This window comes from Vicugna pacos, chromosome 6, assembly GCF_048564905.1.
Source record: "Vicugna pacos chromosome 6, VicPac4, whole genome shotgun sequence".
In the NCBI taxonomy this organism is placed as follows: domain Eukaryota; kingdom Metazoa; phylum Chordata; class Mammalia; order Artiodactyla; family Camelidae; genus Vicugna; species Vicugna pacos.
In genome coordinates this window covers 23,453,720-23,481,660 of record NC_132992.1, presented here as the reverse complement: position 1 = coordinate 23,481,660, position 27,941 = coordinate 23,453,720, and the positions used below count along the sequence as shown (strand labels likewise).

Here is a 27,941-nt window from a genome sequence, read left to right as displayed (position 1 = left end):
TGTAACCACCCACCCAGAGCACGGGCTGCAAAGTGTGAGCTTAGCCTCCACGAATGATGTCTGGTGCCCTCCACAGGTCAAGTCACAATGGGAACCTTGGTGACGCCCCGAGAGCGTGTGCATGCCTGTGCTCCTGTGCCCCCTCTCCCGCGGTTTCTCTAGATGGCTCTGGCTCACCTTCTGTCCCTCCTCTCACTCTGTTGCCAGCTGCCCCAGTTCTCCATCTCTCCCCCTCTCCTTTCAGCCTGGCCCAGAAGGAAGCCCGAGGGCTGGGCCAGAGAGAAGCAGTTGTTGCTGTTTTTCCCCAGCTCCCGCTCAAACCTGACACCCACAGAAAGGTCAAGCCCACGTGGTTCGGCACATCCCTGCCTGGCCCGCCCTGGCTGTTACCATGACGACTGCTGGGCTGGAAATGTCCTTAGCCACCTCTACTTAGCACGTTGGGTAGCTGTCCCAGGCTCCATTCTCAGAAAAGCCACTTCTGCCAGGCGTTCCTGAGTTATAGGGCTTCTGGGAATACAGATGGACAGACAGAGACACAGAAAAACAGACCAAGTCAGAGGCACACACACTGACTGAGACAAAGAGAAATAAGCATATTTAGCGACCCAGAGACTATGAAGATGCTAGAGAGTTGATGACAGAGCCTTGGTGATGCAGGACTGTAGGATAAATAAAGCAAAATGGAGTCTGAGATGGAAATAAGAAAAAGAGACAGAGAAGCACAGAGGACACATGGTGACATAAAGAGAGAGAACCCCAGACTAAAAGGATAATGGAGAAGTGTCTCAGGGAGGAAGGGAGGAGGAAGAGGGGAGAGACATGAGAGAAGTCTGCTCTCACACCACCCTCGCTCCCATCCTAGTAAATTACCTTGTTACACGCAGGGCTTGGATCCAGTATTTCTCTTTGTCTCATCCTCTCCCAGGTCTCAGGCAGGGTCTGAGTTAATTTGCTGCCCAGGCTCTTCCTCTAACAGGATAACATTTGCCACTTTAGAGGAGGAATCTTGTCCTAAGCTAACAATGGTAAACTTGAACCCCAGCACACACACACACTCACACACTCACACACACTCTCTCTCTCTCTCTCACTCACACACACACACACAAACACCTCCTTTCCCTAGCTCAGCCCTTGGTTTCATCTCACCCTAAACTCATCATAAATACTTACTCTCAGCCTCACCTCTCCCGCGTGGTGATAGCGGCATCAGAACCCTGAGCAGGGATGGTAAGACTGGAGGCAAAATGAGGGAGTACTAAATGTGAACATCAGAGATGATGAAGGCCCGGAGGTAATTAACATGAGAGAGGAGAGACGAGATGGGCTGGGAAGACAGTGAGTATCAGACAGGAGTGGAGGGTAAGTGGGTGAGAGGAATGGAGGGAAGAAGAGACAGACAGGTTCAGAGCTCTGACCAAGGCAGGCCAGAGAAGGAGCAGGATTGGTGGGCTGGCTTGGATTGGTCCTCTGGGTCTGGCCAGGAACCCTGCCTCCAGCATTAGTGCTGTGGTTTCCCATCTACCAAGTGCCTCTGAGGCTTTGAGCGAGGTCTCCCAGGGTCTTCGAGTTCTCAGTCGTTCGTAGCCTTTTCTTAAGAAATAATGAGGTCATCAGCAGAGGAAACTTGGAGCCCATCCAGCCTTCAACCTGTCCTGACCTTGAGCACAGTGTAGAGGAGACAGTGGAGCCAGTGTCCCTAATGTCACCATGTTCCCAGCTCACGTGTGGGTGGAGAAGAGAACAGGTGCCAGCTTGGAGTGCCCAGCCCAGTGCCCTCAGCTCAAAGAGCCCAGTAAGGGGGTGAGGGCCAGAAGGGAGACTTGAGCCCCAGAGAGCTCTGGGTGGACATTCATTTTATTTTTTTTTTAATTGAAGTATAGTCAGTTTACAATGTTGTGTTTATTTCTGGTATACAGCACAGTGATTCATTTATACATACATATATATATATTCCTTTCATATTCTTTTAAATTATAGGCCATTACAGGTATTGAATATAGTTTCCTGTGTTATACAGTAAGACCTTCTTGTTTATCTCTTTTATATATAGTAATTAGTATCTACAACTCCCAAACTCCCGATTTATCCCTCCCCACCTCCTTTCCCCCCGGTAATCATAAGTTTGTTTTCTATGTCTGGTAGTCTGTCTCTGTTTTGTAAATAAGTTCTTTTGTGTCTTTTTTTTTAAGATTTCACATATAAGTGATATCGTATGGTATTTTTCTTTCTCTTTCTGGCTTACTTCACTTAGCATGATGATCTCCAGGTCCATCTATGTTGCTGCAAATGGCATTATTTTATTCTTTTTCTATGGCTAAGTAGTATTCCATAGTATAAATATACCACTTCTTTATCCAGTCTTCTGTCAATGGACATTTAGGTTGCTTCCATGTCTCGGCTATTGTAAATAGTGCTGCTATGCACTTTGGGATGCATGTATCTTTTCAATTTAGAGTTTCCTCCAGATATATGCCCAGGAGTGGGATTGCTGTATCCTATGGCAACTCTATTTTCAGTATTTTAAGGAATCTCCATACTGTTTTCCATAATGGCTGCACCAAACTACATTCTGAGTGGGCATTCAGACAAGGCTGAGTTAGCTAACCTGGAGAGCACACTTCACCACAGAGGCTGGAATACGAAAATCAAAGGTCCCACACTGCCTTAGAAGATGGGTCCTGGATTGGGCAGGAGAGGGGCTGTGGTAGATGTGGTTGGTGACCCACATCCCTTCAGCCCACTTTTGTGTCCAGCTGCAGCTGTAAGGGACAGTTCCGACACATCCTTTCCTCTGCCAGAGGCTCTTGTCAGCCCCTGCAGGGCAGCCTGGAAGTAACAGAAGCTTGACTCTCCCAAAGAGACACCTCAACCAATGAGGGATGGCACTGGTGGAATTATACCCCAGATTTCTTCATCATTCAGTGGGGAATTCTGATCTGTGATCTTTATGGCTTCTCAGAGTGATCTCAGGAGGACTGAGCCATAACTACCCACAGCAGACCCCTCAGTGCATACTTCCCTGTCTCATTCTCCCTGCTCCCTCACTCCTGTTCATCCCCTAAAATAATGCCTGCATCCAAGCCCTTGGCTCATGATATGTATTCAGAGAGCACAAAATAGCACAAGGGATGTCCTATTGTGATCTTCAGAGCCACAGTCCGTCCCATAGAGCTGAGGTAAGATAAAGTGTTGGAGGGCTTTGCCTATGACTGCTTGTTGGTAGGTGATCAGATGTTTGTTGGAAGGGGTCGTTATCATCTAGGGAAGGAAAAGAGCTCACCTGCTCCACCTCCCAGATGTTGGGGAGGCCAGGGCTGACTTAGCCGCAAGCCTACGTAGGTCTCCAATGGACAGCCATGGACTGTCATAAGCAGAAAAGACCTTAGGGGTCACCTGATCCAACCTTCTACACAATGCAGGAATCCCCTTTACAACCTCTCTGACACTGGCTTAAACACCTCCAGTGACAGGGAACTCACTACCTTTTACAAGACAGCCCTGTCCATTCTTGGACAGCTATTAGAAAGTTCTCCCTCTACTAAATGGTAATTGGTCTCCTCGAAACTTTCCCCACTTGACCTCGTTTGTCCTTTGTACTTCAATGTGTCACCTTTCTATCCAAGACTGCTCCAAATATTTTAAGCCCAACTATGTTTACTACATCTTCTCTTCTCTAGACCAAAAAATCTTATTGCCTCAAACTTTCTTTAAATGGCTCAGTCTTCTGAGTCTCCTCACCCTGACCACTCCTCCTGGGAGCACTGTGGTTTGTCACCATTCATCTTTCAATGTGGTAACCAGATGATGCTTCAGAGTAGCATGACCTGCACAGACTGTATTTTTGCACGACTGTGGCCCTAAGTACATTTCCACCATTGATTCCTAGAATTATAATGTTTTGGGGGCAGGTACACAACACTGTTGACTCAACTGAATTGTGAAGACAATGAACGTCTGTTCTTTTGGAGTCTCAGCATCCTTTTTGCTTTTTTTCAGGTAACGGCATCTGTCCTCCACTTCCTATTCTCAGATGGGTCTGGTGGGATTGCCAACCACAGAACCCTGTACCCCTCACCATAGGCTCGAGCCATGACCTAGGCTCAGCCAATAAAAGAGCATCCTTTCCCTGGGCACAGTAATTGTTTCAGTGATGAGCATGTGACCCAAGCCAGGCCAATCAGAGTCCTACCCTGGGATTTATTATATGGAGCCGGAAAGGAGAGCTCTACTTCTGGATTTACTAAACTGGGATGATGTGCAGAACTCTCTGTGCTATACCAACACACAAATCAAAGTTAATAGTGACAGAAAGAGGAGACTGAAGATAGTGTTTGAGTCCTTGGATCTAGCTGACCTTGAGGCCAGCTCCACTTCTGTCCTTACCAATCAATGTCCCTTTATGGCTTAATCTAGGTTGAGCCTAGCTTGTGTCACTGGAACTAATACGCAATTCTTTGTCCTCTAATGTGCAGTTAATTTTTTGACCCTAGATGAAGGTCATCACATTTATGCCTAATAGGTTGTATATTTTGTCCCATCATTCCAGTCTATAGAAAAATTTGGGGTTCTGATTCTGTTATTTAATCAGTTAACTCTCCCTCACACTTTTGATAAGGGTGACTTCTATGTATTCATGCAAATCATTGATAAAAATATTGAAGTAGGCAGAGTAAAAAAAAAAGAAAAAACCCAACATCATGTCAGTTTATCAAACAATGAGTATACTTTTGAGATAGTTGTTCAAACAACCATGATTCTGCTCAAATGTACTCTTATCCAGCCTGCATCCTCCATTGTGTCTCCTAGGTCTCATTACTTGATCAGGCACCATGCCAAAGACCAGGCTGCACCTCGGCATTCTGCTGAGCTACCAGTTGATAATGTTATCCAAAAAGGACATAAGATTAAAAAACCAAAGCCAGTTCCATTCTTTAAAATGTTCAGAAACTCTCAGTAACCCATCTTCCTTCCTGTGCACACACACACACACACACATAGACACAACCCCTCACCCAGCCCCGCCCTCTCCTGCCCTACTTATCTCATCTGCAAAAGAACCAATTTTTTTTTTAAGTGGATTAGGTCAGCATGGCCAGGGAAGAGAATGAGTCTGTTTGGGAAGAGGTAACCTTTACTTCAGAACAATCTGTGTCAAGTAGCACTTGGGAAAGGGAGCTGCGGGGAAGGGAAGGAGATGAGTATCTCTTACCCACTCACGGACTCATGGGGACAGCCCTTGACAGTGTAGTAAAACCTGGCCCTGGAGGGTGGGGAAATGAAGGAGCTGAGGTCCGCTGTCGCTCCACTCTGGCCTGTAGGAGGCAGTGTGGTGCAGCCACAGAGAGCACTGGCTTTGGAGAGAGGTAGGCTGGTTCTCAGTCCTGGGACCCCACCCCTTGCTAACCACCCACCACTACTTCGTGCCACACGCGGGTGACATGCTTCACTCTCCCCACTCTCCCACACTTCATTCCACTGTCACCAACTTCCAGTGGTTCTTCCCCCTAAATGCTTCTCACATCCTGGCCACATCCTTCATGGAACGATCATCTCTTCAAATATTTCTTCTGCCCCTCCCTCTCTCTCTTTATCTTCTTAGACTCAGATTAGTCTGTTTGATACTGTCCCCCAGCTCTTGGAAGCTTGGTTTTGTCTTTTCTTTGCACCCCTTACTCTGTTTTCTCCTTGTGTTTCAGTTTGGACAATTCCTATAACCCTTCTCAAGTTCATTGATTCTTTCCTAGCTATTAAAAAGCCTCTTGAAGGAATTAATCTCTGATATGATGTGTTTTTTATTTCCAGCATTTCCATTTGCCTTTCATATAATTTCCATCCGTTCACACATGTTGCCCACCTTTTTCCATTAGACCCTTTAACATATTAAGTTGTTTTTAAAGTCCCTGTCCGACAGTTCCAACATCTGCGTCATTTGTGAGTCTGGTTCTGTTGATTTCTTTATCTTTTGATAATGGATTGGTTTTTTTTTTCTTTCTTGACTTTTTGTATGCTTTGTAAATTTTTATTGAGTGCCAACCACGTGTAGAACAGCAGAGACTGAGGTCAATGGTATTTATGCCTGAAAATGGGCATGCCTCTTCTGACGGCCTCTTGGTTTGGGGAGGGGGCTATGGAATCAATCTAGTTAGAAGTCAGACAGGGTTTGGGTTTTGCTTCTGCTGCTCAGTGCAGCCCAGACTTCAAGTCCTCTAGGGGTGGGCTGCTTAGACTAGAGACCGGGGTATCAGAGGGTTTTCTGTGTTCCTGCTCCACCCTCAGCTTTCAGCCATCCCTGCGTGCCCGGCCCTCCACCCGGAGGAGGTTGCTGTTGCTTACTATTTGGTGCTAGGCTGATAGACGGGGCAGGGCGGGGTCTGATATCCTGGTTCAACTTCAGTCTTAGGCAGGTTCTGTGTGAGTTTCAGCAGTGGGGCTTTATCAATACTTCTGCTCCTGCTTCCATTGACAGCCAAACTCTGCCTCATGTCTGTGGTTGGTTTGGGGTAGCCAGGCTCCCCCAGCAGAGCAGACCTGTGCTTGAATTTTCAGCCCAAGACAGTTTCCTGCTTCTCCCCTTGTGGGTAGAGAGCTTTTGCTTCTGTTCTCCCCCCAGAAGCAGTGGGTTTTGCCTGTGTTCAAAAGGACAGGAAGGTTTTTGCTCCTTACCCAGAAGCAGGTGAGTTTTGCTTTTATTCCAGCCCCTGAAGCAAGACTTGAGGCTTTTGCTTATTGGTGAGAAGGACTGTAGAAGCAGCTGAGGCTTTTCGCCTTCCCCCAGCAGCTGCCCTAATCAACTCCTTTGTGCTTCCACCGCCAAGGAGGAGGGCTCGCTCCCATTTCCTGCCCTGCTCCCACTTTTTCTCATGAACCTCAGGGGAGGCCTGTGGAAAAAAGCTTGCCTGTGAGTATAAACTCCCCTGTGTCTGAAATAGTCTCCCGCTATTCCAAACTGACATACTAGCCCATATGTAGCCCTTAAACTTCTGTTAAAATTTTTGTTTGGTTTCATCTTACCCGCTTGTGTGACAGCCACCCCTGTCTCCCATGTCCTGCTGAAGCTGAAACTTGTTCATGTGTGTGTCTCTCTCTTGTTGAAGAGGCTTTACTTTGTTGCCTTGTGACCTCAGCTTTCTGACGGCCCAAGAAAAGCTCTGATTTTGTGGATTATCTGGCTATTTCTCATTGTTAAAGTGGGAGTGACACTTTCTTGCAGCATTTTACATCCTCAGTGAAAAGACAAGTCCTCAAGTCACTGTCATTTCTTTCTCAGGCAACGGCAACCACCTCCCAGCTGGTCCCTGCATCCCATTTGCTCATCTCCACACTGCACCCAGCAGAAGTATTTAAATTCTGTAGCCATCAGAAACTGGAAGGCACGGCAAAAGAAAATACTTAAGATTAGCTACGTAAAATCTCAAACCTAGGTTATGGTGTACCAGTTATCGATTGCTGAGTAACCAACTCAAAACGTAGTGGCTGAAACCATGGTATCTATTCTTTTCGGAAATCTACAGGGCTTGCAGGGACAGCTTGTCTCTGTTCCGCTTGGTGTCAGCTGGGGTGGTTTGAAGGCTAGGGCCTGAAATCATTTGAATCACTTATATGTCTGATGCCCGGGGTCGGAAGACTCAAACAGCCAGGGACTAAACTGCGGGAGCACTTCTAGCTCTATGTGGGGCCTCTCTAGCATGGTGGCTTCTAGGTAGCCAGCCTTCGTACATGTCCGCTCAGAACTACCAAGGAGCATACTGAGAGAGAAAGGCAAGAGATCCCAGGTGGAATGTTTTTGTGACTTCGCCTCAGAAGTCACATCATTTGTGCTCTACTCTATTAGCAGGCAGTTACATGGGTCTCCCGAGGTTCCAGGGGAGGGAATATTGACCCAACATCTCAGTGGAGGAGTGTCCACACCACACTGTAAGATGAAAACGCGGGATGTGATATATTGAGATGGCTGTCTTTGGAGAATACAATCTGCCATACATGATTCTATTTGTTCTGTAACAGTGAAAAAGGAACTTCAAAGAAATCAAGCTGGAAAAGAAAAACAAAGGAAAACCACGAGCCATCTGATTGCTTTATTTCATGTAGACAGATCATTGCCAAGTGTGAATTGGTGCTCCCCTGATCAATGTAAACATGTCACACCCACGGCAGCCATAATCATCTTTCTAGAAGCAATTCTGATCCTGTCAGTGCCCCTCTTAAAATGATCCTTTAGCTCCCGGATGCCCCTAAAGTAAATCCCAAATTCCTTAACATGATTTATAAATCCCTTCAAACCAGGTCTTGTTTAATTTCAGACCTCATCTTCTTTTTTTATTTAATTGTAATACGGTCAGTTTACAATGTTGTGTCAATTTCTGATGTACAGCATCATGTTTCAGTCATACATGTACATACATATATTCCTTTTCATTATAGGTTACTATAAGATGTTGAATGTAGTTCCCTGTGCTATACAGTGTAAACTTGTCGTTTACCCATTTTATATATAGTAGTTAGTATCTGTAAATCTCGAACTCCCAGTTTATCCCTCCCCCTCCCCCGCCCTTTCCTCCCTGGTAACCATGCTTGTTCTGTCTATAAGTCTATTTCTGTTTTGTAAATAAGTTCATTTGTGTCTTTTTTATTAGATTCCACATATAAGTGGTATCATATCTTCTGATGCTTTGTCCTGTATGCTCCAGCTACACTGAACCACTTTCCATTATCCAAAATTTTTTTTTAATGGAGGTACTGAGGATTGAACCCGGGATACTAATAATGTGCTCTGCGCTGAGCTATATCCCTCACCCCATCCAAACCTACTTTTGCCTTTAGGCCTTTGTACTTGCTGTTTTCCTCTTCTGGGACTTTTCTCTGCCCCCCTGCTTTTATCCCTCTATTCTCTTAAATGGCTGCTCATTTGTCTGGACTCAGCTTCCCCAACTTGGCCTCTCTCCTGCCTCCCACCCAATAGGCCTAGGGCTCTCATATCTCCTTCCCATATGCTCTCAAAGCACCCTGTGCTTGTGCTGACACTCGACAGCATTAGTGATTACAGCACCAGTTTGCTAGGCTGTATCTCCCTCTCCATCAATCCAAGTGGGAAGATATGGTTTTGTTTTATTTGCCACCACGTGCACTGCCTGAAGCATAGCAGGGGCTCAACAAGTATTGCTTAGACGAATGAATCTGCGCCTTAAATTGCCCACTGGGTTCAAATAAACAGCCTTCCCACAAGCCTGAGATTGCTATGGCAGTGTCCTATCTTGAACCTTATAACTGAAGTAGGGCCAAAGCTGGTTGGGATAGCTTGGAATTTCCAGGAAGATATCGGCCATTGTATGTGGCTGGAGCTGTTTCCAGCTTTGGGGGACTCACTCCAAGTCAGGGCCAGGGAGTGGCTCCAGGGTGTCTTTGAGTCTTGCAGCAATCGTCCTGGTGGGCAGGCCTGCCTGAGAGGGACACACCTCGGCAACAGCTGGTGGGACATTTGTTTACTTGCCGTGCCTATGTCCAGAGCCTATTTCTGGAGCAGGTACTGGACACAAGCCTGTGCCATCCCAGCACTGATCGCAACAAGCGCCACGCCGGGGGAGAACAGCAGCCGTCACTTAGCTTATCTCCCTGGCTCCAACCCAGCCTTCTCTGGGGAGAGCCCGTCATGCTGTTTTGTCCTGTTGGTAATTGCCCTTCTCTGGCTCTGAGGTTTAGCACGAAGTATTTCTCCATTTGCTCTCACTTTCTGTTTCACTAAGGACATGAGGAAGGAAGAAAGCTGGGGGTGATAAGAAAGGCTCTCTCAACTTATAAATTTTACTGATTTGAGGAAGTCCTAACTGGAGTTCCTTGGGAGTTTCCAGGGTCAAAGGAAACAGATCAGCATCTTTGGCCAATACAGTTTTTCCTCTGGTTAGTGCAATTACTGAAAGGGAACTGGAATACAAAGAGGTCATTTGACTTATTTATGGTCCCACAGTAAGCCACAGGATGGATAAAGATAGCACCCAAGACTCTGGGTTTTAAATTTAGTACTACTTCAATAGCCTAAGGTAAATTTATATTAAAAAGTTAACTTTGGGAGGGGGTGGGTGTAGCTCAGTTGTAGAGTGTGTGCTTAGCATACATGAGGTTCTGGGTTCAATCTCCAGTACTTTCACTATATATATTATTATATATATAAAATTAAAAGTTAGCTCTGGGAAGTTATATCAAATTTGTTTTTGGTAAATGGGAGTTTCACCTTCTTATAGAGCCATCACTTAAGTGGTCAGCTCTAAAACAATTAGGAAACCATAGTTACAACGCATTGGACTCCCTTCTGCGGAACCCTGTCTCTGTTGAGTAGTTAAGTGAGAAAGTAGCCAGAGATCCAGGGCCTTCTCTCCACACCCTCTCCTGGTTTCCACCCTGGGCCAAACACCTTTCAGTCCTACAATTCCTTTTTAGTTCCTCTAAAGCAACTCCCCACCTTCTCGTACCAAGATTTCTCTTTCTGAGGTAGAAAATGGGAGGTAGGGAAAAGGCAAAGCTAGAATCTTGCCTAAATTATAGAAACACTATTTTCTGGCACAGAAACATTCTCTAACCATCCTATTCAGCTGCTCTTTGGGAGAGTATTTTGGGACTTTATTGCTTTTTTTCTTAAATTGTTGTTACTGAGGAAGAATAATTTTGTTTATCATGCAGGGAGAAGAAAAGATATTAGGCTGTTTTTTTTTCTTGTTAAACCTATCCATCCACTGGAAAGCCATCAGATGGCCCTGTAGGAAGAGTGAGGTCTGACACCTGAACCCCAGGCAGAACCCCTTGCAAGCTCAGTCCAGGGCCCGATGATTGTCAGTGTCTGGCTTCCTCAAAGTGTCTGGGGAACACAAAAGGTCACTCTCTATGTCGAAAGTGTCCTACTAATAAAAAACAGTAGGAAAAAAACTAACACCATTAGTCAATGGTGAGAGAAAAGGGAAAATATATCTGGAAATTACAACAAAAAATTCATACAATTAAGCAAGTATATGGAATCACCTGGTTGATTCCCATCCTTTTGGACAAGTCAGATACTTGATTTAGAAATGAGAAAATGTTCTATGAAGAGTTCTATGAAGAGCTCATCATTCAGGATTTGGAACCTATTACCCAGAAAGAATCTCCTTTGGAGCCATGACCTTAGAATCCTAGCCTCAGAGCTAGCCCCAGACGGCACATGTTAAAAAACAGAAGTGTGGCAAAGGTTACCAGCTCTCCTGTGTTGACATGTGTTTTCTTTACCTCCTCACTGCCTGGGAGCATCTCTCTGGAAAAATCAGGTCAATAGCACCACAAACATGGCTACTGTGGTGAGAAGAGTTTTATATGGATAATACAAACTGAACAAGAACACCAGAAACAAGGAAGGAAGCACAGGCTCACCAGGAAAGCTGCTGCAAGGAGCAAGCGTGGAGCTACTCAGGAGTGGTTTCAAATTCCAACACCATATTTACAAGTGTAATTTGGAACCTGGCCCTTTTTAAGTGCAGGAGGAAGTTAGGGGAGAAACCATGCATGAAAAAAAAAATACATATACACATAGAAACACCCACATTTTCACACTTCTTTCATCCATCTTCCCCACAAGGAACACATCAGATGAAGGAAAACCCAGCCTCTTTTCCTAAAGTCACTATATTTATTATGGACTTGTCAGAGAAGCCCCAGATGGAGCTTGGATTCAAGGAAGCAGACTTTAACCTCTTTGGCCCCAGGCACCCTTGACAATTTATCAAGGGAACGCTTGGGACACAGGTGGGAACATACAGAAGAGGCAAAAAAAACACGGCTCACTTAACTTATACATTATACACAAGGGCATCTGTTTCTCCAAATACTTTCACACTTGGTCCTTCACTGGATTCTTGGCAGACTTCTCACCTGCAGCGACAGAGCTCAGGCGAGCTGTGAGACAGAGAGAAAGGCGGTATTTTGATCCAGCACACACTGGATCAGTCACTTTACCCAAGACAGTCACACGTGCCAGCCCCCAGCAAGTTCTCGGGGGCCCGTGGCTGCTTGCTTGGCGGAGTGGAAGGCTGGGCTTTTTTCCCTCCCTAGATTTCTCCTTGATGCGCTTGCTGCCGAGATCTCAGCTGTTCCCTCTGGACTCAAGACAGCTGCTCGGCGTGTGCGTGTGTAATTTATTGTTCCGCTGCTGCTGGCTCATCCCCGGCCGCTGGCTTCTCAACCTGTGACTCTGGAGGAATCAGATACTGGACCTCCTCTGTACTGATGGCTACTTTATCTGGCTGAAGCCACCTCTTGAAATGTTCCAAGGTGCTAGGAAAGAGAAGGAGAAAAGGGTGGCTGCATCAGACCTCACTGATTAATTACTTAATGATTATCTCAGTTACTCAAAGACTGCCTTCCCGCCTACTACTATTTCTTCCTCCAGTTGTTTTTCACTGCTAATGTAGGGAGCGTAGATACTTCTCTGACAGCTGTGCATCCTGGCAGCTCCGTGGCATAATTTACCCCCTAGTGGGCACTTGGGTGATAAGCAGCACCAGGCCCCCTTCAAATGCAGTCTGTGAAGGCTTGATGAGAACAGCTGAAGAGTTAATGCCTCAGTCCCGTCTTTTTTTCCTCAAAACTGAAGAGAAGAGAAATTGTCAAGGGGAGGAAACATTCTAATAAATACCAAATTATTAGTGAGGCAGAAACCTAAGCATCTTGAAATCTCTTATACCGGAAGCAGTCTCAGGCTCAATTACAACTTCAGCGCCTGGTTGCACTAAGCATGGTTTTTTGTGTACTTCTGTTTGTTTAGTTCACTCTATAGCAAGTCCCCAAGATGGAAACATCTTGAGTCACAATGTCCCTGACAAGGGAATGGCTGCTAGCCCAGAGGGCTCTTTTTTTTCTGGCTTGGATCTGTGAGGAAGGGGGAGTATCCCCTCCCACCTTCTTTAAGTACCCAGAATCCTCTGCTCTAAAGCCGTTAGACATTCTTGGTAAAATACAAAATGACTAGAAATAATGTAAACCTCATTCTGTGCTCTTCAATACCAAGAAGTTGTAAGCCAAGAAATGAAGCCATAACCAGCAGGTTTTAGACCCCTGAAATGAGGGCATCATGTTTCGGACAGTAGGATTTCTCAGTCCACTACTTCCTTGCCCAGCACATAGCACGAGGAGGGTCATCTGTCTGGCCTTCACATACGTGATGAACCAACAATCGCACTACAAAATGGCCTCTGTTTAAAACATTAACTTTGAAGTTTGAAAACAAATACATATATTTACTGGTTCCTGGTGCTTGTTCTGAACATTGACAGAAAGCAGCATTCCTACAGATGTAAGCTCGGGGCAACAAGTGACCACAGCTCAGGGACTAAGGTGCGACATGGGCCTTTAACCTTCATCTATCACACTTCATAAAATTGTTTCAATTATTTCTGTAGAGAAGGGAAAACCACACTATGTTAGTACTGATAAATACACAAAAACATGAACTTGAGCCTGTGTACCAATCCGATTTCAGAGAAAAGAATTTTGATTTCAGAGAAAAAGAATTTCTACTTGAGAATTATGCAGGAGAAAGTTTTGTCTTTTCTTCTCAGAACTGGAGAGGAAGGAAATATTCAAGAGGAGACAATATAATTATTGGTGCCTCAGGAATCCGTTTCTGTGTTTGGAGCAGTTTAAGGCTCAGTTGGGTTGAGACTTTTCAGACAGAAAAGAGCAAAATTTACATTATTCTTCTGAACCCTCAGAGGGTAGCTGACTTGACCTTAGATATAACCCTAACTTCTAAAGGATCTGGGGACAGGCTATTGTGGCATTTGAGATAATGTAAGTGAAAATACTTTGCAAATAAAAAATAAAATGAAGTCTTATTCAAATTCTATGCTCAAAATCAATGTTAATGATATGGTGCAAATTCAAGCTAGGTCATATTCTCCCCCTAAGACCATGGGTTAAAATTCGGGTTTTTATTCTCCTCACCGATTTGCATTTTGAATAATTTCTTACTGAACTTTAAAATTCTGTTAGGAAGAATAATATTAAGAATAGCTAACACTTACATAGTACTTACCATGTGCCAGGCACGGTTCTAAGCGCTCTATGCACAGTAACTCATTTAATCCTCATACCAACCTTATGAGGTAAGTGCTCCTACTGCTGCTAATAGAACAGGAAGCTGAGGCGCACACAGGTTACTTACCTAGGAACATACGACCAGTAAGAGGCAGAACTACTGACCCAGGTGTCACCCTGCTCTTTGCGGCAGAACACCCTCTCCTCCTTTTTCATCCAGCCCACCTGCAGATATTGGTCTTCTTGTACAAAACCAGAGCCCAGAGGGAGATCTCTCAACTCCCAAAGCACATTGTCACTTCTGCTCCTCCGGCTCTTGTCTTATGCTGCCTCATTTTGTTAGGTATGTCTTCAGGTATATTTGTCATCTCTCCCCAGCTAGTTCTGAAGACAAGAAAAGGGGTCCCAACTTCTTTACATCTTCCCTTCACCCTATGACATCAAGCACAGTGCCTTCACACAGTGGATGCCTAAGAAATTCACTCATTTAGTCTACACAAATTCGAATGTCTACAATATGACAGAAACTCTGTAAGGCAGTGGAGGTGCCATAGGTAAGAAGACACAGTTCCAGCTCTTGATTGATTACTAGTTTCTCAAGCGCACTGTGTACTCAAAAATGAAGACAATGGTTTATTCTCAACTCTGTTCAATCTGTGGTCAAGATGTATGTGCAATATTTGCTTTTTGGTAAAAATACCTTTCTCAAAAATCTGCTGCTGGACTAAGAGCTAACAAAGGATGATTTTAGCTCAAAAAAGCTGATGTTGATATCAGCTTATATCTGGACTCAGATGTCACTCTCCCTGAATTCTTCAGAGGAAGAGAAATGCCTTCAGTGAAATGGACTATCACCTGGAACTGGACTGGGAATCAGTTACCTCTCATCAGAATCAAGTCCATCCACAAAGAAGTCTGATGCTAACTTCTCCTGGAGGAACCGATCCCAGCATTCCTTCTTTGCTTGGGCCAGGGTTCGAAGCATGTCCTTGGAAGTCACTTCCTGATTTAAACCTTTGATTCTTCTCAGTTTCTTTTCTAAAGAGAGAAGTAGTTGAGCTTAACAAGGAAAGTGAGTATGAAACAAAACTAATCTAAAATGCAAAATGCCAACTTAAAAATTCTCTCACTGATGAGTACATGCACACTCCCAGAAAAAGTTTTTTTTTTAAGAAGGAAAGATAATGGGAAATGTACATTTTTCTTTTTCCTTCACAATATCTTCATCCTGCATTGTATCAAATAAATGTTTAACCCCAGAAGAGGGAAAACCATAGATTCCCCTAAATAAATTGATGGCATGTTTTCCTTGAAATCACAAAGCCCGGCAGGTATCTCTCTAAGGAAAGTTTGTTTTCCCTGTCTTGACATGTGTATCCTATGGTCTTTTTTCAACTCTTGAAAATAGTCTCTCTGAGGAGTAAGTGGTTTTTCTTTTTGTTACAGTATCATAAAGTGGTTTCCAAACCTCAGGAGAAAGAATTAGAGAAAATGAAAAGAGATCTAATGGTTCATTAGAGACTAAAACTGACTTGATGAGAACTCAATAATAAGAGACCTTTAAGATCTCTATGTATGATTAAATTCTTGATTAAAGAAAAGGAATCTCCCAACATTTTTTTAAGTTGTCCTACTTGTGGCCTGGTTGTTGGAGCCTAATAAAAACAAACATCTTGTAATCCCTTTGAGAGTGGTCCATGTGGCTTCCTGATGATAGATGTTTAATTACCCTTCTTTGCATTTTAAGTATAATTGATGAACAGATATCCCCTTTTGAAAAATACAAGAAAGGGTATCACCATTGCCTTCTGCCTTAATTTAGTCTTGCCTTCAATTATAATAAGTAGCCAAATGGTGGCTTTTTGGAGGCGTTGGGTAGACATCAAGCCCAGAACCAATAAAAATTTTATGATTTGCAATCTTGTTTTTATTCCTAAACAAGCCACATCAGCTAGAACCCACTGATCAAAACAAACACCTTTGGCTGCTGCCAGTTACCAGCAAAAGTTCACCTATGTGAAAAACCTGCAGTTGATAAATGTTAAATATTTGAGGAGTTTGTTTTTTTCCTCCTGGAGGATATGAAAAGGATTATGTATATCTCATGTTGAGTTGACTAAAAGTGTTAAATTGTTGCTCTTTGTGGATACTCTGATATAAGTTTATTTGGCATTAAAACCTATCTTTATATTGTCTGGCCTTGGTTGCCAAGGCGGAAGGTACTCTTTTGGGCCAGGAAAGGTCTTCCCCTCTCTGAGTGTGCTGAGTCCCTGATCAGGTGTGACCAGGCAGAAACAGAGGCCCCTGCATACTCCAAACCCGCCTGCCATTGTCTCCCAGACTCTGCCATAGGCAACAGAAATGGCTCTTATTTTTCTCAGGGAAGGACACTTTAATCATCTTCTGAACAGCCTTTAGAAAAGATCAGTGGAATTTTAACTTTCTGAATCAGTCTTCGCCAATCAAAAACATCACCGAACCAATGAAGGTTTCTTATAACCCCTGGGCACAGAGTACCAACAAGCCAAAGGACCTGGGGCTTCAGCTTCCTCAGACTGTTGATTCTTCTCCTTATCACTGTTACACAGATGTTCTGACGACCACAACGGAATTGTCAACCTCTTCACATGATGCCCTCACCTTTCTCATTATCCACCATTCCCCCTGTATTTTTCTCATATCTTTTCCATCCAGTACATGGTTAATAAAATTTCTTTTGTTTTTTCAGGATATTCATTAGCAATTATCTAAACTTTAACTCTTCTTTCTATCCTTCCTCAAAATGCTTCTTCCTCCTGAATTGCCTTTACTTCTTCAAATAATTACTCCCAGTTTGCTTTTGTGACACGTACATAGATCTCACAGATGTTTAATAATAAAGATACCACAATTCTGAAGACTGGCGATCGTTGTCTAAGACTGATATTTTTCTTTCCTGGAGCATGGGACAATCTGAATCTCTTTCTGGGTTTGCAGTCTCTTTAAATACTTACACTTAATACCACAGACAGGACAGTGAAGATGTGTTCAGGAAATATTTAAAAAGTAAAATGGCTCACAAGAGGCAGAATGAATTTTGTGTCAATATACTGTCATTCCAATAATCAATCTATTAAATACAAGTTTCTCAAACTGTAGCATCATAAATACACATGTAGCTCTGGGGCCATCACCTTTTCTTTCAGGATGGCATAAGGTTTGACACTTTTGGGTTATGTGAATACATGGGCCACCAAGAGAAGGCAAGAAGGTTCTATAGAATGCCAATAAATAAAGCAGAATTTAGATGAAACAGTCAGAGGCAGGATATGACAAAAACTGTTTTAAGACATATACAAGGAAAAGGGGGCTCCTTCCCAACAACCAGACTGAAACACTCCCTAGAATTATATCTGACAGATTCATGTGATGAGGACAAAAACAAAATAAAATAATAGAAAACTAGGTTGGATATAACAGAACTTCAACATGCTCCCTTAAAACCACCAGCTTCTGATTAAAAATGAAAACAATCTAACTTACCTAGAGAGGCTAAATACACTTCTGAATCCTGCAAGGGAGCCCAAGGCTTTTCAGCTGACTGCACAGCAAAGTCTGGGGCCTCCCTCTGGCCTGCGCCTGCAGGATAAGAATCCATAAAGGAGTCTGAGAAGGCATTGCTGGCACCATCCTGTTGGTCAGGTTGTGGCAGACAGGAACAAATTTCAGCCCAAAGGTCCAGGCCAGATCTTGTGGCTGTAGAGTCAATGCTCTCAAACATTTTCATTTGGAATCTGAGCTGGAAAAAAAGAAGTTAAAGTGAATAAGGAGTGGCTTAGGAAGGAAGGTAATAGCCTTTTAAGTTTCTCTTAACAAAATTTAAAATGTCTTCAATTACATTCCTATGTTATAGATAAAAAGATGAGAAAAGGGTAATTGGGTTCTTCTTCTGGCTCTGCACTTAGGTCATAATGAAATTTGTTTTTAAAAATGGAATTTCTATAAGCCAGGCACAAAAGGACAAATATTCAATGACTCAAAAAGAAAAGATATGAGGTCTACGCAGTCAAGCACATAGAGACAGAAAACAGAATGGTGATTACCAGGGGTTGGGGTAGGGGGAGGTAGGAAGATGGTCATAGGAGTTATTGTTTACTGCATACATTAGAGTTTCCGTTTGGGAAGTTCTAGGGATGGATGGTGGTGATGATTGCACAATAATGTGAATGGCACTGAACAGTACATCTAAAAATGGTTAAAATGGTAAAATTTATATATGTTTTAACACACACACACACACACAGGGATCTCTAGGATATTTCCACAGAGGACAACCATCCTGCACTTTTCTCCAAAGGTCTCCAAAATGCAACCACTCTTTCTATTCTGTCTTCAATAGGGCACAAACTAAAGGTCTTGCACAATTCCATATACAGTATACCAGGGTAACAAAAGTGCTGCTTGGTGAGAACCATCTAACAGAGTAGTGTCATACGCAAAGGCTCATGTGCTCATTTCATGAAGAAGCTGGTCTATATGCCTCATGTTCTTATTTTAATAGTCAGAGACACTGAAAGACAGACAGCTTCATTTTACAGATGAAAAAACTAAGGATCAGAAGGGTAACTTGTTAAAGGCACGTTACTGATAGAGAGTGAATCCCTGATTGGAAACCGGACCTGTGCCACTCCAAAGGCCATGTTTTTACCCAAATACCACTCTGTCTGCTTGGGACTGCACTGAAAGTAGCCCGAACAGAGCTAGGCGGGAAGGGCTACCCACAAAGTCCGGTGACTTTCATAACTATCTAGTCTAACAGGATGGATTGACACCTTCTTTCAGAAGAGACCTTTGAGATTAAGAAGGCTTAGGAAAAGGTCTGAATAATTCCAGGAAGTAAAAGGGCCAGATATGAGACAGAGGCCCTAGATGAACTGATGCCAAGGGCCACAGTGAAGCGCCACCCCCACCCTGAAGTCATCTGAACCCACCCAAACCAAAACTTTGCTGGCACTAATGCCCCGGTCCCCCGGCTCCCCCGAGGAAGTCCAGACCAGCAAGGAAAACCCTGGTGTCCAGATCTCAGGCCTCAGTCACTGCGGCCTCAAGGACTGGCTGAGCGGGACGAGTCAGGCCCCGGGGCCCCTCTGTGGTATCTTGGAATGCTGCCAGAGCCGAGGATACAAAACACTGGGCACCCCTGCGCCTCTTCACCTACCTCAACCTACTGCCCAGCAGCCCGCAAACGCTCAGCTCAGTTCCGTCGCCGGCAGCCAGGAAGAAATAGGGGGCGGGAGTCCCCGAGTGACGGATCCCTGGAGTCCTCCAACCACCGCCCAACTTGGCGATGTTCTGTGCATCGATTGGTCGAGTGGAGAGCATCTGGGTAAGGAAGTGAGAAGCCGAGTGCGAGGAAACGGTGGGCGGGACTGTTGTTGCCTGGAAACGGTGGAGCCACACGTCCTGGGCCCGGGTCTTCTCTGCGGCCAGTTTGATTCCACTTATTATATCAGTGCGTTCTAGCAGCGCGGACAGCGCTTTCTGTTTCCTGGTCGGATCGGGAAGCCCAGTTTCCAAGACCTTGACTTTTCTTGGTTCCACGAGCAAGTTAATCTCCTTGGCAGTTCTCTGGGCTGGTGTTTGTCCCCCAAAATGTCAGCCTTTTGATGTGCAAATTAGAGCACTTCTTTACTCTCAATTACTTTCTTTAGTCTCAGGAGATCCATGTCCCATTCACCAAGTTTTGAAGCTTTCCCTTATTCATTTAATCAATAGACATCAAGGCATTGTGTTAAGCGGGAATTCAAGACAGACAAGGCTTAGCATAGGTCCCAGCTTTACAGCTTAGGAAGGCGCGCCACGGAGACAGACAAGTTTACAAATAACAGCAAAGAGATTGGACAGAAGTGTGGCCAGAGAACATAAAGAAGAGAGTGGTCACGGGAAGTGTGTGTGTCAGAAACGCTTTTTTTTTTTTCAAAGGAGACGACCTTTGATATCCTTCAGGAGCTATTAGTTCATCAATTCGCCGAGATGCAATCCTCCCAACCCCAAAGAAATACGTGAGGAAAGACATCAGCCAACCATCCGTAGAGATAACTCGGCTGAGGTTATATAATCTCTAGGTCCGTTCAAAGCCAATCTTGTGGCTGTGGTGGTAATAGCTACCACCATGTGAAAGGGAACTACGAAGTTACTCTGTTACCTACATTTATAACCATTCTTCGAATATGCAAACAGAAAAAAAATGGAAAAGCAAGAAGGTTAGAAGACAAAGGAGCAACTAATAGGCAAGATTTTTGAAGTGCTTATTCATGGGAAATAAATGAGGGTGGGCAGATCCGCAGAATCCTCCAACTGCCTCCCAACATGGTCACATGAATCTGGCAGCAACTGATTCATAGAAAGAGTCACTGTCATAAGTTCATGGTTGCTTCATTGAGCTGCTCCATGGCCTTTCAACTAACTTATGCCATTTTCTCTGATTTTCTGCCCACCAAAAAAACTTGATTTCAAATTTGGCCTCCTAAATATCTTGATACCAGGATGAAGGTGCCTTTAACAGTAGGCACAAATGGAAGCTGATATAAAATTGAACACACTTTTTAACTTGAAGTTACAGTTGAAAATTAACATATTGACACCCTTACTGATTCACCCATGTCCTCTGAGTTTAATTAGTGTGTGCGCTGAATAAATCCAAACCAGACCCTAGACTTGCAAAGCTGAAAACCATAAATCCTGGTGATCTCCCCCTCCCCAAGGACTCGCAACGGGAAGCCACAAGAGGGCAGTCATCATCTCTCTACCTTAGACTGCTTTGACCAGTGTGATTAGTACAAATATGTTTATTTGTATCCTCAACAAGCCTAGGCCTTCGCTGAGATCAGGAACCATGTATTTGTTAACCTCTAGAACTAAGTGATGGTTGGCAAATGTTCAAAATTCATTTGGTGGCTGAATGTTTAAATTAGAACCCTAATGGTCAAGGACCACACTGAACTGGAGCTAGACCTTGTGATTCACTCAACTTTATTGAAATATAATTCCCACTCTATACAATTCTCTTTTTTGTTATGTGGCTGGTTCTCAGAGGCCTTGACTTCTCTTGACTTGGCTGTTTCTGAGCCTATTCGTCAGCTCTCTTGTGAATTATATGAGGCACTAATATCCTTTAAATGATTAACCAGAGTTGATTTCAGTATTGTGCACTTGAGAACTCGGACAAATACATCTTCTGATTCACTTAAAGTTTTAATCTCAAGACAGGAGCATATGGGAGGCAAATGGGAGATCTCTAGTCCTTCTTATGCTGTTAGGGAGAAGGACAAGTGTAAAAACATTGCTTCTGGGTGTGTGTGTGTTTGGTTACATATATAACAGTTTTATTGAGTTTTAAGTCACAAACTATAATACTCACCATTTGAAGTATGTAACACCGTCTTCTTAGTACATTCAGAGCTTAGCAATCCTCATTTTGTTTTGTTTTTCCAGACTCATGAGACTTGGAGCATATCTATATGGAATCTACACTTTTAATCAGTTATTCTCACAGTCTCTCAATTCCCACCCGTTCAACTCAACTCTTTCAACTCGGCTCATTCAACTCCCTCCCTCATTCCTACTCTGCTCACAGCCCCCGCCTCGGCACTAAGCCTCACTGATTGGTTGGTGCCCAGTGACGTCCTCAGATCGCGACCTAGAAGCAGCGGCCGCACGGTCATGTGGCTGGGCGGTCGCTTATGGCTCCCGGTTCTTGGGCAAGTGTGCTCCAACCTCCGGCGCCTCACCTTTGCCAGGACTTTTGGTGGCCGTAGGGGCCCCATGGAGGGAACACTCTCGACCGAAGCCGAGGCAGCGAGCGGGCTGAGAGCTCCGGCTCAGCAAAACGGAGATGCAGGTGGCGACGCGAGGGGTGAGCTGCCCACAGGGCGCCCGGAGCCGGCGGGCCCAGGAGGGCAGCCGGCCCTGGGGGACGCGAAGCAGACCTCAGGGAGCGGGGAGCAGGCCCCCACTGCAGCCCCTGGCCCAAGCAAGCGGAAGAAGCGGCGGGGCACACCTGGGGAGCGTGTCGTGCCGCCCCCGAAGAAGCGGCGGGCAGGAGTTAGCTTTGGCGATGAACACTTTGCCGAGACCAGCTACTACTTTGAGGGAGGCCTGCGCAAAGTGCGGCCCTATTACTTTGATTTCCAGACTTATTGCAAAGGCCGCTGGGTGGGCCACAGCTTGCTGCACGTATTCAGCACAGAGTTCCGAGCCCAGCCCCTGGCCTACTACGAGGCCGCAGTCCGGGCCGGGCGCCTGCACCTCAACGAGGAGCCGGTACAGGACCTCAGCATTGTGCTCAAGGTGGAGTCCTGATGGGGCCTGCCCAAAAGCGAGCAAGGAAAGTGGGGAGGGTTTTTCAGAGTTACTAGGGCATAAGTACTGGAGTAGAAAGGGAATAATTCTGAAGCGTTTTCATTTTCACTTGGAACACTTATAGCTCCCCATCCCGGCAAACAGACCATATGCTTCAGAACTCAGCCCGCTTATCCCCTCCATAAAGCTGGTTTCAGTGTTAACAAGGGACAGAAGTTAGAATTCTCATAGCTCCTTTGATGCACTCTCTTGTGGCACTGGCACTGATGACATTCTGCCCTACATTTGTACATCTCTGTACAAATAGTAATAACAGATACTTTCATTTATATTTCATGACTGTGCTGGGCACAAAGTTAAGCATTTTATGTACTTTAACATTTAATTCTAATGACAACCTTGTGAAGTAGATACTGCCACCTCATTTTACCTGTGAGGAAGCTGAGGAAACTAAGGTAAACCTCACACAGGTAAGGCAACAGTGCCACCTCCAAAGCCTGTGTTCTTATAACTTCTACTTATATTATTTATGGTAGAGTCTGATTTGATAGAATTGTGAAATGACAAGGCCAGAGACTAGAATTGTCTAGCCCAGTGCTTTGACCCTTCTTTAAAATCCCATCACAGCTAAGAGGTACCAGACACCCGTGCCAGCAACACTGGCTCACCATGATTATGAGGGGGTGCAAGGCAATTTCAGCTTTTGAAGAATGAATGGTTTGAATCCCCTCTCCCATCCAAGTTTTGAAAAACGCAGGTCTGGACTCACCCTCGCATTTTACGGATAAGGAAACTGAAGCCTAAAGAAATTAAGTGACTTGCCTGAGAGCATGCAGTAAGCCTGGAGTCTAAATCTCTAGACTTGCAGCTTGCTGTCTTGTTCAAGGTCACAGTAAGTGATGATTTATGGAAGTTTCTTCCTTTCATTTTAGAAAAATTTACTTTTAAAATATAACTTTATTGTAGAGAAAATACAAATAAGAACAAAAAATCCATAATCCTACCACCCAGATACCAGCATTAACATTTGTGCATATATCCTAGTACTTTTTCAATGCCTGCTGTCTGCCTGTGTGTCTCTGTTTTTTATAAAATGAGAATACACTATGCACACTGCTTTTTCTGCTTAAGGATGTACGATGAACATTCTTCCATATCAGTAAGGAAGAAGGGAGGAAGCTGTGTGTAAGGTTGACTGATTACAGGTTACTGGCTCCTGGGCTGACCAGTTGCCTATGTCATTGGCAGGACAATGACTTCTTACGGAACACAGTGCACAGGCATGAGCCACCAGTTACAGCAGAACCTGTCCGCCTGCTAGCAGAGAACGAAGACGTTGTGGTTGTAGACAAGCCTTCTTCCATTCCTGTCCACCCCTGCGGCCGCTTCCGGCACAACACGGTCATCTTCATCCTGGGCAAGGAGCACCAACTCAAGGAACTACACCCATTGCATCGGCTTGACCGTCTCACCTCTGGGGTCCTCATGTTTGCCAAGACAGCAGCTGTCTCAGAGAGAATTCATGAGCAGGTTCGAGACCGGCAGGTATGCCAAACTTTTGCCTCATGCCACCACTTCCTGGTGTTCACGAATGCTCTGTGTCGAAAGGGTGTCACTGAATTCTAGATCTGAAGCTAGCCTTCGTGTTTATCTGGTCAAGCCTCCTATTTTCAGGAAGGTCAACACCTATATTACCACGGACAGCTTATTATCTTTTACGCTTCAAAAGATCTTTAGAGATGCCTCTCTTGGTAGTTTTGCTGTTTTGAAGTTTTAAAGTGCTGACAGGCTGAGCAAGGTTTTTAAGATTGTGAGGACAGCCTACTTGCTGGAAAGATTCTGGATGGAGTCGGAAGAGGCATGGGTAGAAGAGTTAAATGGTAGTGCTTATGGTCTTGAGACTTGTAATTCTGGATCTGATTGTAATATATTTATTGTTTACTGTATACGAGGCTCAGTTAGAGCACAGCTTACTTACAACAGCTGCGCTGAGGTAAATGCGTTTCTAATGTCCCATTTTCTAGACAAGTTAATAAGATTTAAAGCTAAGTAATATACCTAGGATTGTGCAACTGTCAAATAATGAAGCTGGCGTTTGAATCCTCTTCTTTCTGACCCTGGTGTATTCGTCATCACTGCAGAGGGTTTGGGCTTCATGGGTTTAGGCTTTGTGCTGACTTTTTCCCTCTTCCCTCCTGTGTAGCTGGAGAAGGAGTACGTGTGCCGGGTGGAGGGGGAGTTCCCTGCTGAGGAAGTAACCTGCAAGGAGCCCATCTTGGTGGTGTCTTACAAGGTAGGGGTGTGCCGTGTAGATTCTCAGGGCAAGCCTTGTGAGACAGTGTTCCAGAGACTGAGCTACAATGGCCACTCCAGTGTGGTACGGTGCCGGCCACTCACAGGCCGCACCCATCAGATCCGAGTCCATCTCCAGTTCCTGGGCCACCCCATCCTCAATGACCCCATCTATAACTCAGTTGCCTGGGGCCCTTCCCGAGGCCGAGGAGGCCACATTCCCAAAACAGATGAGGAACTACTGCGGGACCTTGTGGCAGAGCACCAGGCCAAACAGAGCCTGGATGTGCTAGATCTCTGTGAGGACGACCTGCCCACTGCACTCACAAACTCTACAGCTCCCTCCAAGGACTGCCTAGAAGAGTTGGCTGCATCTGCCCAGAAGATGGATGCAGCAGTTGAGGCATCCCCTCAGGATCTGGACACAGTTTCTTTGGCACCAGGGAAGGTAGCTGAAACCAATATTGCCAATCAAGAGACAGACCCACTCTGTGCAGAGTGCCGGCTGGTGCGACAAGACCCTTTGCCCCAGGACCTTGTGATGTTCCTGCATGCCCTGCGCTATAAAGGGCCCGGCTTTGAGTACTTTTCACCAATGCCTGCCTGGGCACAGGATGACTGGCAAGAAGACTGAGGGCTGTGGCCAGTGGAGGGATTACTTCTTAGATTGGAAGAGGAGTGGGCCATGGAGTAGGAGCTGACCAGATGGGCTGGTACTCAGGGTTTCTCAGGAATTGAGGTTGGCCTCGTAAAGGACCTGCTCATGCTTGCTACCTCCTCTCTTTCTCTCCCTCCAGCTGGAGTTGGGGATTTTTTCGTTTGTAAATAAATCTCTTTTTCTAACACCTTGTGTGTCTGGGTTCTTACTACTTGTTTGTTTTTTTTTTTTTTTTTGGTTTTTTAATTGATGTAAAATTCACATAACACAATAACTATTTTAAGGTATACAATTAGAGGCATTTCACATATTCAGTGTTGTGCAACCATCGCCTCTCAACTAGTTCCAAAACATTTTCATCACCCAAAAGGAAACCTATATTCACTAAACAGGTACTCCCCATTTTCTCTTCCTCCCAGCCCCTGATACCATTAGTCAGCCTTCTGTCTATATGGATTTGCCTATTCTGGACATTTCATATAAATGGAGTTATGTACTATTTGACCTTTTGTGTTGGTCTTCTTTTGTTTAGCATAATGTTTCCAGGATTCATCCAATTGATAGCATCTATCAGTAAGTACTTCATTCCTTTTTTATGGCTGGATAATTGTGTGCCTATACCACATTTTGTATATCCATTCATCAGTTGATGGACATTTGGGTTGTTTCCACCTTTTTGCTGTTGTGAATAGTGCTATGAACATTTGTGTACAAATTTTTGTTTGAATACATGTTTTCAGTTAACAAGGAGTGGAACTGCTGGGTCATATGGTAATTCTGTGTTTAATTTTTTGAGGAATCACCAAAATTTTCTGCAGTGGCTAAACCATTTTATATTCCCACAGGCAATCCACAAGGGTTCTTCATCCTCACCAACCCTTGTATTTTCCATTGTTCTGATTATATTCATCCTAGTGGGATTGAAGTCTTATCTCATTGTGGTTTTGATTTGCATTTTCCTAGTGACTAATAATGTTAAATATCTTCTTATGTGCTTGTTGGGCATTTGCATGTTTTCTTTGGAGAAATGTTTATTCAGGTCTTCTGCGTATTTTTAATTTGGGTTGGCTTTGTGTAGTTGAGTTGTAAGAGCTGTTTGTATATCTGGATATGAGACCCTTAAGAGATAAGTGATTTGCAAAATTTTCTCTCATTCTGTAGGTTGTCTTTTCACTTTATTGGCAGCGTCCTGTGGGTCACAAAAGTTTTGTTTATTTAATTATGGTAAGAACACTTACCATGAGATCTACCCCTTAACATACTTTAATGTGCACAATACAGTATTGTTAACTATAGGCACAGTGTTGTAGAGCATCTCTGGATCTTAATCGTCTTGCATAACTGAAGCTTTATACTTGTTGAGAAGCAATTCCCCATTTCCCTGTGCCCCCAACCCCTGGCATCATCATTCTACTCTGCTTCTATGAGTTTAACTATTTTGGATACCTGAAAAGAAAAACTTACTTTCCTTTACTCACAGAATACCCTGTACTTCAAGTATGAGTGGTTTCTCCACATCAAGCAATTCTCTGACACAAGCTGGGTGCCCTACAGTTCAACTCAACTCTGACAACATCTGCCTGGATACAGGATCAGATCCCACAAGTTACGGACTCAGTCCCACAAGACTTGTGTCCACTTCAGATGCCATTGGCAAGTCCAGATTGTTACCTGTGCTTCTGACCAGCTGCAAATCAGTGGTTCCCACAACCCCCTCCTTGGGCTTAATCATTTATTAGAATGGCTCACAGAACTCAGGAAAATTGTTTCCTACTTGATTATGGGTTTATTGCAAAGGGTATTAAAGGATAGGAAAGACCAGCAAGATGAAGACATACAAAGGGCAAGATCTGGAAGGGTTCTGAGCACAGAAGCTTCTGACCCCATAGAGTTTAGGTGCTGCTCTCTAGTATGTGGATGCCTTCTTGTTCACTAGCTTGGAAGCTCTCTGAACCTAGTCATTAAGGATTTTTATGGAGGTTTCATTACTTAGGCATGATTATATCACTGGCCATTGGTTATTAAGTCAGTCTCTAGTCCTTTCCTCCCAGAGGTTTGTGTTTGGTGGTGGGACTGGAAGTTCCAACCTTGTAATCACAGGGTTGGTTCCTTTGGCAACCAACCCCCATCTTTAAGACTTAGTTTTCCAAAAGTCACTGCATTAACATAAACTCTGATGTGGTTGAAAGGGGCTTGTTATGAATATCAAAAGACATCTTCATCACTTAGGAAATTCCAAGGGTTTTAGGAGCTCTGTGCCTGGGAGGACCAAATACATATTTCTATGATAAATCACATATCACTATAACTTAAAAAAATGGAATCATGATGGGCTTATTTCACTTAGCATAATGTCCTCCAGTTTCATCCATGTTGCATGTGGCAGAATTTCCTTCTTTTTTAAAGCTGATTAGTAATTCCGTTGTATGTGTATACCATATTTTCATTATCTAGTCAACAGACACTTAGGTTGTTGTAACAATTTTGGCTATTGTAAATAATACCTCAATGAACATAACAATGTAAATATCTCTTCAACATCCTAATTTCAGTTATTTAAATACATACCCAAAAGGGGAATTACTGTGTAAGG

At 44.2% G+C, this 27,941-nt stretch overlaps 2 protein-coding genes across 3 annotated transcripts; one reads left to right on the top strand and one right to left on the bottom strand.

Moving 5' to 3' along the window:
* Positions 1-11,634: 11,634 nt before the first annotated feature.
* On the bottom strand, positions 11,635-19,362 carry CCDC32 (coiled-coil domain containing 32). Of its 2 annotated transcripts, none has more exons than XM_006201647.4 (4): positions 19,256-19,362; positions 17,581-17,836; positions 14,940-15,096; positions 11,635-12,297 (listed from the first exon to the last, which is right to left on the bottom strand). In XM_006201647.4, the coding sequence occupies exons 2-4, from the start codon at positions 17,822-17,824 to the stop codon at positions 12,159-12,161; spliced, it is 540 nt and encodes a 179-aa protein (XP_006201709.1). In that variant the 5' UTR covers positions 17,825-17,836; positions 19,256-19,362; the 3' UTR covers positions 11,635-12,158. The 2 variants fall into 2 exon arrangements, with proteins under 2 accessions (XP_006201709.1, XP_015092587.1); XM_015237101.3 differs by having other exon boundaries at positions 17,581-17,831; positions 19,256-19,358.
* Positions 19,363-21,543: 2,181 nt separating this feature from the next.
* RPUSD2 (RNA pseudouridine synthase domain containing 2) lies at positions 21,544-25,535 on the top strand. Its single transcript, XM_006201648.4, has 3 exons — positions 21,544-22,386; positions 23,647-23,943; positions 24,602-25,535. Exons 1-3 carry the CDS (start codon positions 21,760-21,762, stop codon positions 25,322-25,324), a joined length of 1,647 nt encoding a protein of 548 aa, XP_006201710.1. The 5' UTR covers positions 21,544-21,759; the 3' UTR covers positions 25,325-25,535.
* Positions 25,536-27,941: the final 2,406 nt, after the last annotated feature.